Source organism: Gopherus evgoodei, chromosome 2, assembly GCF_007399415.2.
Source record: "Gopherus evgoodei ecotype Sinaloan lineage chromosome 2, rGopEvg1_v1.p, whole genome shotgun sequence".
NCBI lineage: Eukaryota > Metazoa > Chordata > Testudines > Testudinidae > Gopherus > Gopherus evgoodei.
In genome coordinates this window covers 197,462,278-197,480,153 of record NC_044323.1, presented here as the reverse complement: position 1 = coordinate 197,480,153, position 17,876 = coordinate 197,462,278, and the positions used below count along the sequence as shown (strand labels likewise).

The 17,876-nt window shown below is 46.4% G+C and overlaps 1 protein-coding gene across 1 annotated transcript in view; it reads right to left on the bottom strand.

Annotated features, from left to right (window-relative positions):
• The window catches only part of RTTN (rotatin), a 178,085-nt gene that overhangs the window by 67,069 nt on the left and 93,140 nt on the right, over positions 1–17,876 (bottom strand). The window contains 2 exon segments of the mRNA XM_030552664.1: positions 30–222; positions 10,196–10,267. Of these exon segments, the coding sequence (XP_030408524.1) occupies positions 30–222; positions 10,196–10,267 (265 nt within the window).

Genomic DNA, 17,876 nt, shown 5'->3' with positions numbered 1-17,876 from the left:
CCATTGAAGTTATAAATAATGTCACTTACCATTTATGCCATTTTTTTCTGCCATCAGGCTGTCTCCCGCGGAACAATTCAAATCAAATGTGTATCGACCCAAGTAACAGTGCTTCACCATCTGATTCAAATGTTCATAGAAGTGGCAATGATATAATAGAGCCTGAAGGGCAGGTTTTCCTATATGAGACAGACCAGAATCTTCATCATGTACACAAGGCCCCTGAGGAAACAAGGGTAAACAAAATGTATTTATTTACAGGAATCTAGATTACAAAACATACTCCCCTGTGGGGGAAACAAAGCCCAAAACTTTACTATACAGTCTGTATGAAGAAAAGTCTCACCATATAAATTATATTTAACTAAAATAAGCAAACTTGTTCTGTATCATGGCAACATGTTCAGTCACACATTATATGGGTTTGTAAGCATTCATCACACATGAATGCAGTTTTTGTAAATCACAAGTAGTCAATTAAAAAAAAAACCTGGTTGTTTTAAAATAACAGTTAAACAACTAGACTTCTGGTGGCTAATTATAATATAAGAGTATGGATTTCAATCTGTGCTTGCTCCTGTATATCATCAAGAAAGCTATACAATTAGCCTCTAGAAAGTTGTTATAATTTCTCATTTAATTCTATTCATGAATAGCAACTGACAGTTTATTTCAAAAGGGAAAAAGGAGTGATTTTGAGCAAAGCTAAAGTTACTAAAATAACTTAAGGAATCTTAGAAATCTTGGCTCAGAAGCCAATAGATGTTGCTGCTAAAGCATGTGCTGAGAGGGCATATACTACCATGCACATCATACTCTTTGCCCAGAAAGTTCCATACTTTTAACAACAATAAAAATAATATTAAGAGTTAGGGGGTGACAGCAGATCACTAAAGGACATTGCACCTTCAAAGCATTCTAATATACTTAATTTATCTGCCCCTAAACATAAGTATCCTCAACAAATTAGATACAGTTTGAAGCTACAGAAACACTAAGATGTATCCATTCATTCCAATCCAATAAGAAATATAAATCTATTTAGAAAATAAAATATACTGAACAGTAAGAGAATATCTGACACAGCTAAATAATTACAAGAATACAAGTGGGGAGGGAGATTGGGAATAATTTTAAAGACAATAAGTTTCTAAAACACTTTATTTTTAGGCAGTGAATTTAGAAACAAATAAATCTGAAGACTTGTGTTACACCTTTAGAGAAAGGCTTAACAGGACTGTTTCCAATCTAAGACTATTATAATGACTTCTTAGATTAAAAATATTTTCCCAACATGATATGCAATGAACTTAACATTCTTTCAGCTAGGTTTCACTAGACCCAATTTGAATTGACTGTAAACAATAATTAAGAATTACTTGACAATGGAACTCACACTGAGTAATGTTCAAACAAAGCACGTTACAAGAAAAGCTTACTCTGAAAAGAAGTCCTAATAGCAGTTCACACTGATTTAAGAGAAACTATTGTAAAAATTCCTTGAAAGAAAACAACTTGTCATTGGTGGTAGCTTTCTTTGGCATATGAAGGGCATGGAAGTTGATCCCTAGCCCATTAAAGTCAATGGACAGACTCCTGTCACCATCTATGGGCCTCAAATCAGGCCCTAACACATCAATTTCTGCAGAATTTAAACTTAGCTGGAAGAAAAACAAGTGGGTAACAAACTAGAAGGACAAAGTGTACTCTGGGTTATAAAGTTATTCTGAGTGATAATCCAGCGGTATCTTTTTTTCTTTTTAGTGTGCATAATGTAGCATCAATACATAACAGTGCAAATAATCAACATTTGCTTTTTGCACCAACTGAAACACAATAATAATACAACAGTTAGACAAATACATCTGTGTTTTGTGTAAATTGTTAATGAGTTACAGAGTTGCACTCCATATGCACAGAGCTATCGGCACTATGCACTGATTACATCAACCACAATTTCTGTATAATCAGGGAATTTTACAGACAATAAATGTGATGACACTGAGTTCAAGTTTTGATATCCAGAGATGCCTATGCCAATTTAAAAATCCTGTGCCAAGCACTTCATGGCCACAGGAGTGTGCTAAAAAGCACTGAAGTCTTTCACCAATTATGTTCACAGCATGCTCTGACTTCAACAACCTTGAGATAACATACTGTGTGTGATCCAATAACATCAAATTATATGGGTTGATTTTTACCGATGGCAAAAATTTGCTATGCCATTTTAAAGATGTGGGAGACAGAGAACTTGCTGCCATCAAGAACAATAATGACACTAACTATGCAATAAACATTAACATCCAAAATCTGGGCTGTGCTCTCTATTAACAACCTTTTAACTGTTTGCCTCAGGGATAAAAATCTTAATGTGCTGCATGCCTATGACACTTTTCCTTACTATCTTCCATATTCTGTCAGTTTTTCTTTTGAACTTTCTTGTGTTAGATGGTTTATAAATAAATCACCTTACACTTGACACCAAGGAGAGGAGAAAACTATATTTTTTTCCCAGTACAAAGTTTAATCCTGGTAGTAATTTTACATTTTAAATTGGTGACTTGATTCTCTATTGTATTAAATCAACCAGTTACCTTGAAATCTTGTTTGATACTATCTTTCAGCATGAATACTTAAGTGACAAATGACATTTCAGGTAAATTGCATTTCTTAATAAAAGTTACATTGACTCAAATCAGTACCAGTAGCAGTTACAAATTTGTTACACCTCACTTGGAAAATTGTGATTTGATTCTTTCACACCTTATTTTTAAGCCTTTGAAACTTCTTTTATAAAAAGACAAAGCAACTTCATGAAAATCTTTTGTAACCAATATTAAAATGTTACAATGGCTACCTCTTGCAAGTATCAGAGGGTAGCCGTGTTAGTCTGGATCTGTAAAAGCAGCAAAGAATCCTGTGGCATCTTATAGACTAACAGACGTTTTGGAGCATGAGCTTTCGTGGGTGAATACCCACTTCCTCAGATGCATGTAATGGAAATATCCAGGGGCAGGTATATATATGTGTGCTAGCAAGCAAGCTAGAGATAACGAGGTCAGTTCAATCAGGGAGGATGAGGCCCTGTTCTAGCAGTTGAGGTGTGAAAACCAAGAGAGGAGAAACTGGTTCTGTAATTGGCAAGCCATTCACAGTCTTTGTTCAATCCTGAGCTGATGGTGTCAAATTTGCAGATGAACTGAAGCTCAGCAGTTTCTCTTTGAAGTCTGGTCCTGAAGTTTTTTTGCTGCAGGATGGCCACCTTAAGGTCTGCTATAGTGTGGCCAGGGAGGTTGAAGTGCTCTCCTACAGGTTTTTGTATATTGCCATTCCTAATGTCTGATTTGTGTCCATTTATCCTTTTCCGTAGAGACTGTCCAGTTTGGCCGATGTACATAGCAGAGGGGCATTGCTGGCATATGATGGCGTATATTACATTGGTGGATGTGCAGGTGAATGAACCAGTGATGGTGTGGCTGATCTGGTTAGGTCCTGTGATGGTGTCGCTGGTGTAGATATGTGGGCAGAGTTGGCATCGAGGTTTGTTGCATGGATTGGTTCCTGAGCTAGAGTTATTATGGTGTGGTGTGCAGTTACTGGTGAGAATATGTTTCAGGTTGGCAGGTTGTCTGTGGGCAAGCATTGGCCTGCCACCCAAGGCCTGTGAAAGTGTGGGATCATTGTCCAGGATGGGTTGTAGATCCTTGATGATGCGTTGGAGGGGTTTTAGCTGGGGGCTGTATGTGATGGCCAGTGGAGTCCTGTTGGTTTCTCTCTTGGGTTTGTCTTGCAGTAGGAGGCTTCTGGGTACACATCTGGCTCTGTTGATCTGTTTCTTTATTTCCTCATGCGGGTATTGTAGTTTTGAGAATGCTTGGTGGAGATTTTGTAGGTGTTGGTCTCTGTCTGAGGGGTTAGAGCAGATGCGGTTGTACCTCAGTGCTTGGCTGTAGACAATGGATCGTGTGATGTGCCCGGGATGGAAGCTGGAGGCATGAAGGTAGGCATAGCGGTCGGTGGGTTTTCGATATAGGGTGGTGTTAATGTGACCATCACTTATTTGCACCGTGGTGTCAAGAAAGTGGACCTCCCGTGTAGATTGGTCCAGGCTGAGGTTGATGGTGGGGTGGAAGCTGTTGAAATCATGGTGGAATTTTTCCAGAGTCTCCTTCCCATGGGTCCAGATGATGAAGATGTCATCAATGTAGCGTAGATAGAGAAGGGGTGTGAGTGGACGAGAGCTGAGGAAGCGTTGTTCCAGGTCGGCCATGAAGATATTGGCATATTGTGGGGCCATGCGGGTGCCCATAGCAGTGCCACTGATCTGGAGATATATATTGTCATCAAATTTGAAATAGTTGTGTGTAAGTATAAAGGCACAGAGCTCAGCAGCCAGTTGTGCTGTGGCATCATCAGGGATGGTGTTCCTGACAGCTTGTATTCCATCTGTGTGTGGGATGTTTGTGTAGAGAGCCTCTACATCCATGGTGGTTAGGATGACACCATCAGCTCAGGATTGAACAAAGACTGTGAATGGCTTGCCAATTACAGAACCAGTTTCTCCTTCTCTTGGTTTTCACACCTCAACTGCTAGAACAGGGCCTCATCCTCCCTGATTGAACTGACCTCGTTATCTCTAGCTTGCTTGCTAGCACACATATATATACCTGCCCCTGGATATTTCCATTACATGCATCTGAGGAAGTGGGTATTCACCCACGAAAGCTCATGCTCCAAAACGTCTGTTAGTCTATAAGGTGCCACAGGATTCTTTGCTGCTTTTACAGATCCAGACTAACACGGCTACCCTCTGATACTTGACACCATGCAAGGCACTGCATTTAGCCGTATGGAATGGAAATCCATCAACCTCATGAAGAAACTTGCACAAATACAGACAGATATCATCTTCCTTTCCAAATGCAAACGGATGGACATCATACCAAATGGACTAAAGGTAAAAAATCCACTGCTATCTACATACTACACGGACCACAGTGAGAGATTATGTCATACTCTATCAAAAAAACTGAGGAACCACCTGATCAGCATCCTATACAGCAAACAGGAAAACATCAAAAAAGAGCTCTCCAACCTGGAGACTCTCATTAATAACCAAACTTCTATACAAACTGACTTCACTAGAATAAGACAGGAGATCTACATTACTCACTTCACCTCTCTTCAAAGGAAAAAGGACTGTAAGCTGTCTAAACTCCTACCTGCCACATGGGGCCACAACAGTGGTACCCCTAACCCACCCAGCAATATCGTCAATCTATCCAACTACACACTCAGCCCAGAAGAAAAGTCTGTCCTATCTCGGGGACTCTCTTTCTGCCCTGCCACCCCCACCAACATGATACAGTTCTGTGGCGATCTGGAAGCCTACTTTCGCCGTCTCCGACTCAAAGAATACTTCCAGGACAACACTGAACAGTGCACTGATACACGGGTGCCCTCCCACCAACAGCACAAGAAAAAGAACTCCACATGGACTCCTCCTGAGGGTCGAAATGACAGCCTGGACCTATACATTGAATGCTTCCGCCGGCGTGCACAGGCAGAAATCGTGGAACAACAACATCGCTTGCCTCACAACCTAAGCCGTGCAGAACGCAATGCCATCCACAGCCTCAGAAACCACCCTGACATTATCATCAAAGAGGCTGATAAAGGAGGTGCTGTTGTCATCATGAACAGGTCTGACTATCAAAAGGAGGCAGCCAGACAGCTCTCCAATACCAAATTCTACAGGCCACTTCCCTCAGATCCCACTGAGGAATACACTAAGAAACTACAGCATCTACTCAGGACACTCCCTACACTAACACCAGAAGAAATCAACATACCCCTAGAGCCCCGACCAGGGTTATTCTATCTACTACCCAAGATCCACAAACCCGGAAATCCTGGACGCCCCATCATCTCGGGCATTGGCACTCTCACTGAAGGACTGTCTGGATATATGGACTCTCTACTCAGACCCTATGCCACCAGCACTCCCAGCTATCTCCGCGACACCACTGATTTCCTGAGGAAACTACAATGCATTGGTGACCTCCCAGAAAACACCATCCTAGCCACCATGGATGTAGAGGCTCTCTACACAAACATCCCACACACAGATGGAATACAAGCTGTCAGGAACACCATCCCTGATGATGCCACAGCACAACTGGCTGCTGAGCTCTGTGCCTTTATACTTACACACAACTATTTCAAATTTGATGACAATATATATCTCCAGATCAGTGGCACTGCTATGGGCACCCGCATGGCCCCACAATATGCCAATATCTTCATGGCCGACCTGGAACAACGCTTCCTCAGCTCTCGTCCACTCACAACCCTTCTCTATCTACGCTATATTGATGACATCTTCATCATCTGGACCCATGGGAAGGAGACTCTGGAAAAATTCCACCATGATTTCAACAGCTTCCACCCCACCATCAACCTCAGCCTGGACCAATCTACACGGGAGGTCCACTTTCTTGACACCACGGTGCAAATAAGTGATGGTCACATTAACACCACCCTATATCGAAAACCCACCGACCGCTATGCCTACCTTCATGCCTCCAGCTTCCATCCCGGGCACATCACACGATCCATTGTCTACAGCCAAGCACTGAGGTACAACCGCATCTGCTCTAACCCCTCAGACAGAGACCAACACCTACAAAATCTCCACCAAGCATTCTCAAAACTACAATACCCGCATGAGGAAATAAAGAAACAGATCAACAGAGCCAGATGTGTACCCAGAAGCTTCCTACTGCAAGACAAACCCAAGAGAGAAACCAACAGGACTCCACTGGCCATCACATACAGCCCCCAGCTAAAACCCCTCCAACGCATCATCAAGGATCTACAACCCATCCTGGACAATGATCCCACACTTTCACAGGCCTTGGGTGGCAGGCCAATCCTTGCCCACAGACAACCTGCCAACCTGAAACATATTCTCACCAGTAACTGCACACCACACCATAATAACTCTAGCTCAGGAACCAATCCATGCAACAAACCTCGATGCCAACTCTGCCCACATATCTACACCAGCGACACCATCACAGGACCTAACCAGATCAGCCACACCATCACTGGTTCATTCACCTGCACATCCACCAATGTAATATACGCCATCATATGCCAGCAATGCCCCTCTGCTATGTACATCGGCCAAACTGGACAGTCTCTACGGAAAAGGATAAATGGACACAAATCAGACATTAGGAATGGCAATATACAAAAACCTGTAGGAGAGCACTTCAACCTCCCTGGCCACACTATAGCAGACCTTAAGGTGGCCATCCTGCAGCAAAAAAACTTCAGGACCAGACTTCAAAGAGAAACTGCTGAGCTTCAGTTCATCTGCAAATTTGACACCATCAGCTCAGGATTGAACAAAGACTGTGAATGGCTTGCCAATTACAGAACCAGTTTCTCCTCTCTTGGTTTTCACACCTCAACTGCTAGAACAGGGCCTCATCCTCCCTGATTGAACTGACCTCGTTATCTCTAGCTTGCTTGCTAGCACACATATATATACCTGCCCCTGGATATTTCCATTACATGCATCTGAGGAAGTGGGTATTCACCCACGAAAGCTCATGCTCCAAAACGTCTGTTAGTCTATAAGGTGCCACAGGATTCTTTGCTGCTTTTACCTCTTGCAAATGGCTTTATATTATAATTCACAACTCTCTAAGGGCTTGTCTATACTTGAAATGCTGCAGCTGTAGCTCTTCAGTGTAGTAGACGCTATCTATGCCAATGGGAGGGATGCTTCCATTGGCATAGGTAATCCACCTCCTCGAGAGGAGGTAACTAGGTAGACAGAAGATTTCTTCCATGAAGCTAGATCTGCTTACACTGGGGGTTAGATCAGCTTAATTATGTTGCCCAGGAATGTAGATTTTTTCACAACCGTGAGTGATGTAGCTGGGTGAACCTAACTTTTCAGTCTAGACCAGGCCTAAAAGTACATCAGCTAAATTTAACTGTCCTGTACAAACACTAAAACAAGGGCCAGATTTGAAAGTCTACCTTCATGTTCTCCTCCCCTACAAGCTGTAGTGAAATGAAATGGATTTGGTTTTGGATACACTATAATGATAGTATTCTGGCCTCCACAGATAAGAGAGAGGAATGTTTTCTTCAATGCTTGTTGACCCTCTTGTGAGGTGCCATCTGTATGTACCTCCAAAGGAGTCTTGTAGGGTCCCTCTGATGGAGTTTCAACTCCATTCCTGAGATACAGGCAGAATATCCTGCAGATCTGGGGGACTGGTGCAGACAAGGAAGGCTCTGGTTATGCAGAATGAGAGATGGGTACTGATGAGGGCATTGGTGCCAAAAAGAGTGTACCAGTTATTAGCACCAGTGCTGATGTTTTTCTCGCACCTTCCAAAAGAGAAGGGCACATATGGCTACATGAGTAATTGAAGAGGGCCTCCGTATGATGATGTGTGGATTTGAGGCAAAGGAAGAGGTTTGGTGTCCTGTGTTTCAGTCAGGGGATTCTCAAAAACAGATAAATCAAAGGTGTTAGCGGAATCTAAAAACTTTTGAGAGGTCCAAGTTAAATTGGTGTTATGACATCCTGCTCTGGAGGAGTGTGGAGAAGAGGCAAGAACACTACTGCCTACATCTACAAAGCACTTGTGGGTCAGAGTATAGAAGAGAGAAATGGCACTTCCTCTTCTGTATTCTGCTTTTGCCTCTCTTGTGGGGCCATATGCTTCCTCTTCTTTTTGTCCAAATGGGTCCTGAGTAGGCTTGTGGTGCTGCGACAGAGAAGTCAGTGCCAGACAGGTACAGAACTGGTGCTAAAGGCTAATGGTTCAAAATAAGGAGTAGGTGCTCAGATGGGCACTTCTCCAGTATCACCAAGGCTATTGAGAACTTCATAGGCAATCCTGGTTTGTTGTTTGATTCTGCTTTAGATTTAGCCGTGTAAGGGCTTTGCTCCAAATATAAGGCCAAAGAGATTCTGGTTTCAAGCCAGTGACAGAAGGCAGCACTGAAGCCAACGTGGAAAGTGTATCTTGGGTCGTGTGTAACAAGATGCTGGCACAGAAGCTGGTCCCTGCACCCTCAGTGAGCCCATCAGAGTACCATGCTATATATACATTGAGAACTAGATAAGACTGAAGCCTCAGGCATCTCTCTCTCTCTCTCGGCACAGAAAGCAAAGGCATACAAACTGCATACTGACTTTCCAAGTAGGTCTCACCCAGCCACAGAAGGCACTGAATGTGAGTGTCTTTTTTATATGATCACCAGGTAGGAAATGTACCTCTTGAAGTCCTTTTGTGGTTCTGGACTAAAAATGGTCCTGTTAAGGGGCTAAAGACCCCTGAGACAGGGAAAGAACTCTACATTGTGCCACTCTAAATGTTTACAAGAAAATCTTACCCTAGGATAAGGGAAGGTCTAGTCTGAGAACACAAAGGTGAGATCTGCTCACTCTCTGTGCTGATGTGGAAGAACTGCGGTGGTTGAAGGCTTCACTCCCTCACACAAAGTAGGGAAAGGTCATCACCCTCATGCAAGGCCTCTTGTGCACCCACTAATGAACATGGCTTTTCAAGGCAGTTCCACATCTCAACACCAGGCATACCATACCCCACAAGCGGGAATGCACAGGGGCTCTTGAAATTTTAAATTTTAAAAAAGTGATCAAGGTTATTTATGCAGCATAATCCTCATCATTTTTGGGGGGGGAGACAGAGGAGGGCTGATGACTGTTTTTACCTATTGATACTTTTAACATGTTTAATAATGGATTAAAATATATGCCCAAAGAGCTTTTTTTTCCTAAGTAATATCACATTCTGAGTTTGGTCAAAACAAATTACTAATATATCTCAAGAAATCTGAATTACTCATGTTGTGTAATATCACTAATATAAATGGAGACTATCAGCTGCACTTTGTATATTGCATTCCATATAATTAAACAAAAAGATATTTTTCTCTCCAACTCTAACTGAAAACATGAAAAGAATAGGAATATTCATATTTTTCATTTGAAAAATACCTGAATCAGCTCTGACAGCTACACAGAATGATTTCGTTCACTTATACTTACATGCAATAAATATCTGAGGATGCAAAATTGTTTTAATTTCAATTAATCTACTTCTATCACATGGACTTTTCTTACTAAAATGTTGCCACTCACCTGCCAAGCACAATCTTTCAGTTCTTCAGTTGGCATTGGGATTACAAGAAGATTCTGAAGAATAAAAGCAGCCTAAAAAAAGAAATGAAAGCATGGATACTGCCATCTTGCTGCAGCAGCTAAACAAAGCAAAGCAAAGTAACCAGATCCAACAGCACTTTAAAAGCAAAAGCATAGGTCAAATTGATATGTTAATCAGCAAGTCACCCTTCTGACTTAACTATTCCTGAGGCGGTTTCAAATTTCAAGCTTCTAGAAAGTTTAAAAGGGACAGAGTCAACTTAAAAATCACAAACACCTACAACAACTATAACAAAGTCAGAGAAAAAAAAATCTTCACTTTGTGAAACTAAAAGCATTTAATACAGCAGTTTATTGTTTTCCCAGTATAATGTTGGTGTGGATTTTACAGAGCAGCAGTCAAGAGAAAAATATTTTGAAAGAACAGGGAAATATGATTTTAAAGACATCAAAAAAGGCAGATTAAGTCTGGGGCAGGTGTAGTAACTGAGACTACTTCAAACTTAAAAATGGGTAGATTTCAAGTTGACTCTTTTTAAGACACTGCACTTCAGCAAAATCCTTCAACAATGACCCTCAGTGCATTATGTGCTTGACTATTTTTGTTTAAATTGTAAGATCATTGGTGTAGGACAATACACTACCAAATGGAGGGTGTATCTAGTAGTGTCCCACAGGGGTTAGTATTGGGTCTAGTACTATTCAATATTTTCATTAATGAATGGATAATGGAGTGGAGAGTAGACTTATCAAATTTGTGGATGACACCAAGCTCAGAGGGGTTGCAAGCACTTTGAGGATAGGATAAGAATTCAAAATGACCTTGACAAATTAGAGAACTGATCTGAAATCAACAAGATGAAATTCAATAAAGACAAGTGCGACACTTAGGAAGGGAAAATCAAATTCCCAACTACACATAATGGGGAATAACTGCCTTAGGCGGTAATACTGCAGAAAAAGACCTGGGGGGGATAATGAATCAAAAATTGAATATCAGCCAACAATGTGACACAGTAGTGAAAGAGGCTAATATTATTCTGGAGTATATAAACAGCAGTGTTGGCCATAATATCTGGGAGGTAACTGTCCTCTCTACTTAGCACTGGGGAGGCCTCAGCTGGAGTACCATGTCCAGTTTTGGGCTCTAAACTTTAAAAATGATGTGGAAAATTTGGAGATGGAGTCCATGGGAGAGCAAAAAAAATTATAAAAGGTTTAGAAAACATGGCCTATGAGGAAAGGTTAATAAACTAGGCATGCTTATTCCTGAGAAAAGACGACTGAAGGAGGAGGTGAGGAGGAGAACCTTACAACAGTCTTCAAATGTGTTAAAGGTTGTTATTAAGAGGATGGTGATCCATTGTCCTCCATATCTATTAAAAGGCAGGACAAAAAATAATGGGCTTAATCTGCAGCAAGGGAGATTTAGGTTAGATATTAGGGAAAACTACCCTTATAATTAGAAAGTTAAATCCTGGAATAGGCTTCCAAGGGAGTCTGTGGAATCCTCATCAATGGATGTTTTTAAGAACAGGTTGGACAAACACCTGTCTAGGGATGCACTCCGAGAGATCAATCGCTCAACTGTTCATAAGGCTTTCTCGCAGTCCATGAGAGGTATCCAGGGAATGGTTTATCAACAAACAAGAAACAAGAATTTTCTATTTAAGGTGAGATGCTTCATTGCTTATTGTATTACATATACTTGTTACACTGGGCAAAATATACCTCTGATGCTTCTCCATGAATTGTGCATCAACCTTAAAGTATCAACGTATAAATAAAATTTGAGCTTATTCCAGAATTTAACAGAAGTTGCAACAGAGACCAGTACCATACACTGGTTTTGAAAGCGCGCACAACTTTGTGCTTTATATTTGAGTATCATGGTGTTCTTAGCTAGCAATAGACAAACTACTAGTCATCATCTTGCAGTTTTTGTTGCTTACAAACCACCCATTGAATAACATGTGAAAAGACAGACCTCTAGAGTACTTTTTTAAACTATTTACATTAAGTAAGCAGCTACTGGATAATAAATACAAATTGAACGTATAATGTAATAGCTTATTTTACACAGTGCTGTGGTGTTAGCTACCAATGTGAAAGTGGTCTCTAACTGCAGAGGATTAAGTTTCTAATTTATAATCTGTAGCACGTGTGTCACTTATTACTAATAAATATTTTGATACACTTTTCTATTTAATAAAAGAAAAATACACAGTTTAATGTGCAAAGTTAAGTAATGAGAATAAAGTGAACCCAACCTTTAAGTTCTTTTAACACAGAGAAAGCAGATAAGAAAAGCCTCTGCATTACATACCACATCAAAATGAACTTAAAACCATTTGCAGTCTAGACTTCAAGATGCTATAAAAATGTATAGCAAGAATGGCTAGAGATTGTTCTTATAAGGTTAAAGAAAGTAACAGCAGACAATATCTTTGTATGCAACTCATTATTTTTATGACCCCATTGAGACTAGCATATCACTAAAAAAGACGGTTACTCACCTTTGTAACTGTTGTTCTTCGAGATGTGTTGCTCATATCCATTCCAGTTAGGTGTACGCGCCGCGCGTGCACATTCGTCGGAAAACTTTTACCCTAGCAACTCAGTGGGCCGGCAGGTCGCCCCCTAGAGTGGCGCCACCATGGCGCTCCATATATACTCCTGCCGGCCCACCCGCTCCTCAGTTCCTTCTTGCCGGCTACTCCGACAGTGGGGAAGGAGGGCGGGTGCGGAATGGATATGAGCAACACATCTCGAAGAACAACAGTTACAAAGGTGAGTAACCGTCTTTTCTTCTTCGAGTGATTGCTCATATCCATTCCAGTTAGGTGAATCCCAAGCCTTACAAAGGCGGTGGGGTCGGAGTGAAATGTGGCAGAATAAAACTGCTGAGCCAGAGGCTACAGCCTCTCTTGACTGCTGAACCAGGGCATACTGCGAAGCAAAGGTATGGACCGAGGACCAATGGAGCTTCGCGACAGATCTCGTGGGTAGAAACACGAGCCAGCAAGGCGGCAGATGAAGCCTGAGCCCTGGTAGAATGCACGTTGATGTGGCTTGGGGAAATATGAGCCAAATCATAACAAGTGGGGATGTCCGCCATCACCCAAGATGAGATCCTCTGAGAGGAAAACAAGCAAGCCCTCCCTTTGGCCCGCTACCGGGGCAGAGCTGGGGCACCTTAGGAAATACTCCACAGATGTCCAAGGAGTGCAACGGTTATGCCTATTGCGTTGAGCTGTGGGTAACATGAAAGGCCAAAACACCTTAGGGAGGAAAGCCGGGTGCGGTCATAACTGCACCTTGTCTTTGTGGAACCTTCGTAAGAGCTCTGATCTCAGAGACCCGTCTGGCCAAGACTAGGTTGAGGTCCCAGGGCGGGGCCGGGCGGCGCACCCGAGGGTGCAAGCGCTCCAAGCCCTTGAGGGACCTCGAACCCATAGAGCGTGGGACACTGAACGTCCATCTTAGCCTGCTGGAAGGTAGGGATGGCTGCTGAGAGTATCCTCAGCGATGATACCGCCAGATCCTGCCGCTGAAGGCCAGAGGCAGGCCAATAGAGGGGATCGAGACCTCAGCAGGAGCAAGATCGAGCGTACTGCAGCTGTAAAGGAAACGCTTCCACCTGGCCCGGTACGTTGACCAGGTGGAAGGCTGCCTGTCACCCCGACTCAGGTACGCAGGAGCCACCGTGAGGCGAAGAGGCTGCAGGTCCGAGTGACGAAGCCTGTCATTGCCCTGAGTGATGAGGTCTGGGCTGACAGGCCGAGCAACGTGGTATGTCAGTGCTGCCTGGACCACTCTGGAGTGATCATGATGATGCGCGCTCTGCCCCTGCGGAGTTTGAGCAGGACCCAACGAACCAGTGGGAACAGTGGGAAGGCATAATGCAGTTGGCCGTTCCACGGCATCAGGAATGCGTCCAAGATCGATTCCGAGGAGAGACCTTGGAAGGAGCAGAACACCTGGCATTCCCTGCGCTCGCGGTGAGCGAACAGGTCTGTGTGAGGAACCATCTCCACTTCCGGAAAGCGGGACGCCTCACATGGGGCAGAGTGATCACTCGTAAGACAGGAAAGACCTGCTGAGTGAAAGAGTTAAGACGTTCCGAACGCCTGGGAGAAAGGACGTCGCCAGCTCCATCGAGTGGGTCATGCAAAAGACCCGGAAATGGATGGCCTCCTGACAAAAAAAGGGGGGAGGACTATGTCCCCCCTGAATACTTATGAAGCACCTGGCCATTGTGTTGGCTGTAAACACCGAGATACAACGGCCTCGCAGCTGCCGCTGGAACCCCTGGCATGCCAGGCGGACTACTCTCATTTTTGGGGCATCAATGAGGAATGCCAGCTCCCTAGAAGACCGAAGGCCTTAAGCTCGGAGGTGACCATGAGCACTTGAGCAGAGAGATGATGCGTCCGCCGTCAGGGGCAGTGAGGGCTGGGGCGGATGAAACCGCATCCCTGTCCACACCAAGGAGGGAGTTAGCCACCACTCTAGGGAGCCTAAGGCGTTCGAGGGAACGGTGACTACCATGACCATTGGCTCCCTGTCCAAGCGGTACGCCGAGGTGGGCCGGACTTGGAGAGGACGGAGGCGGAGCTTGGCGTGTTTGGTTACAAACTTGCGGGCAACCATGGACCCAGGAGACTGAGACAAGAACGAGCTGAGGTCGTTGGGAAAGCCTTCAGACCTCAGATGATTGTTGCCATCGCCTAAAACCGCAGTTGTGATAAGCAGGCTCCGGCTAGGTAGGAGACCAGGATAGCCCCTAGGAAGCCCAACCTCTGCATGGGAACCAGAGTGGATTGCTCTATAGTAATCATATTGTGTCTCAGAGTCTCCTCGGATAAGCGAATCGTCCAGATACGGAAAAACGCATATCCGACATCAGCGACGGTAGGCGGCGACTATGGCCGTAAACCGGGAGTATTCACCGCTGGCTAAAAAGCGGAGGCATCTCCCGTGCGGAGGGAAGATGGCATTGCGAAAGTACGCGTCCTTCATATCCAGGGCGGCATAGTAGCCCCCAGGACGCAAGGATGGAATAATGGTTCCCAGGGATACCATGCAGAACCTCAACCTTATCCCAAACTGGTTGAGTCCATGCAGGACCAGGGAGGTCTGAGACCTGTGTTCGAGTGGGGAACTAGGGCATAACGGGAGTAAAACCCCTTGCCCCTTTCGTCCGCTGAAGGGGGACAGGGCTGGAGCAATTTAAAGGTGGTACCTATGCTCCATCGTGCGCAGGACCCAGCGATCTAAAAGTAACTGGGGCCATGCCAGGAGAAAGCGGGATCGGGATCCCGTCCTGCGACTGGTACACCGCCCTCCGGCGAACCTTGGAAGGTCCGTCTTTGGTCCCAGTGGTAATTGCGAGGGACCTTGACTTTGGCTTTTTAGGGGGCCTGACGTTTGTCTGCGACCACCTTGGCCTTGCCGTTTTCCAGAGTTCTGCCTCTGGCTAGGCACAGAGTATGGCGGCTGGGGCCATAAAGGCTTGCGTTTGGTCGCTGGCGTATACATGCTGAGACGCATTAGGACCCTATTGTCCAGCAGGCTTCGGAGTCTGGGGCTGTCTCTGCCGCGAAGATGCCTTTACCAACAAAGGGTAAATTCTTCCCCCCGTCCTCCAAGACGGCAGCGAACTCCAGGTGGGAGTTTTGAGTGAGAAACTCCTTCACCCAGGTGCTATAATTATCGCAGCTAAGCAAGGCTTATTGCTTTGCTACCCAGAGCTGCAGGGCCCCTGCAGAGTACACCTTGCATTCGCCAAGGCTCTTTCTGCTTCGGGGCTGGCGCCCGCTGGCCATCATATCAGGATCGTGGTCCTGAGCATAAAATCTGCGCATATGGGATGACACGGATGCGTGTCCGGACGGCCATGGAGGTACTAAAAGAAGGCACGGACCGAGTCTCTGACGCACTCGGACCTTGCCCAACTCGGCACCGGGGACCGGCATCGGGAGGCGTATCGGTACCTGGAACGAGATCCAGACCCGCAACCAGAACGGTGTCGGGAGGTCGACCGAGATCTCGAGGCTCGGAGAAGGGCTACAGGAGTCAAGGTACCTGCCCCGGTGCCAGATGTCGGAACGGTGCCGATAGCGGGTCGGCGAACGGGATACCGACCGGTGCAGCGAGTGTGACCAGTACCGAGGAAAACAGCACCGGGACTGCCAGTGGTGTCCGGCGTGCCGACGGGACTTGGAGTGTCTGCGGGACCGTGATCATGGACGGTGCCGCTCTGCTGTACTGACAGGGGACAGTCCCCTGAAGAGACTGTATTACCCGTACCGGCGGTGCCCGGGTCAGGCAGCACTGACTCTGTCATGGCACTGAGAGCCCTCGCCGTTGGTAACATCTCCGGCGTGAAGGGAACAGCAGGCTCAACCACAGTGCGTACTGGGGAGCTGTCCGGCACCGGATTCGACGGCCCTCGTGGGACCGGGATTCACGGTACCGAGGCCATTAGAGCTTCGGTAGGTGCCGGTGCCGGGCGAACCGAGTTAGATAAGCTGTCTGGCTGCGGTGCCGTCAGCACTGAAGCAGCGGGAGTAATACGCTCAACCACGGCGCATGCCGGGGAGCCGTCGGGCACCGGATTCGATAGCCCTTGTGGGACTGGAATCGACGGTGCCGATGTTGTCGGTGCCTCAGAAGCTTCGGTGCCGGGCAATCCGACTTAGACTAGCCCTCTGGCTGTGGTGCCGTTGGCAGGGAAGCAGCCGGAGCAGGAGCTCAACCACGGCGCGTGCCGGGGAGCCGTCAGGCACCGGATTCTACGGCCCTTGCGGGACCGGGATCGACGGTGCCGACGTCATCGGTGCCGTAGCAGGTGTTGGTGCCGGGCGCTCCGACTTAGGCTAGCCCTCTGGCTGCGGTGCCGTTGGCACGGAAGCAGCCGGAGCCTTAGCTCGACCACGGCGCGTGCCGGGGAGCCGCCAGGCACCGGATCCTACGGCCCTTGCGGGACCGGGGCTCGACGGTGCCGACGCCATCGGTGCCGCAGCAGGTGTCGGTGCCGGGCGATCCGACGTAGACGAGCTGTCTGGCTGCGGTGCCGTTGGCACGGAAGCAGCAGGAGCAGTAGCTCAACCACGGCGCGTGCCGGGGAGCCGTCAGGCACCGGATTCTACGGCCCTTGTGGGACCGGGATCGACGGAGTCGACGTCATCGGTGCCGCAGCCGGTGCCGGTGCCGGGCAATCCGACTTAGACGAGCCCTCTGGCTGCGGTGCCGCTGGCACGGAAGCAGCAGGAGCAATACGCTCAACCACGGCGCGTGCCGGGGAGCCGTCGGGCACCGGATTCTACGGCCCTTGTGGGACCGGGATCGACGGTGACGACGTCATCGGTGCCGTAGCAGGTGTCGGCGCCGGGCGATCCGACTTAGACGAGCTCTCTGGCTGCGGTGCCGCTGGCACGGAAGCAGCAGGAGCAAGACGCTCAACCACGGCGCGTGCCGGGGAGCCGTCAGGCACCGGATTCTACGGCCCTCGTGGGACCGGGATCGACGGTGCCGACGTCGTCGGTGCCGGGCGAGTCATCTTAGACGAGCTGTCTAGCTGTGGTGCAGCTGGCACAGAAGCAGCAGGAGCAGTAAGCTCTACCACGGCGCGAGCCGGGGAGCTGCCAGGCACCGG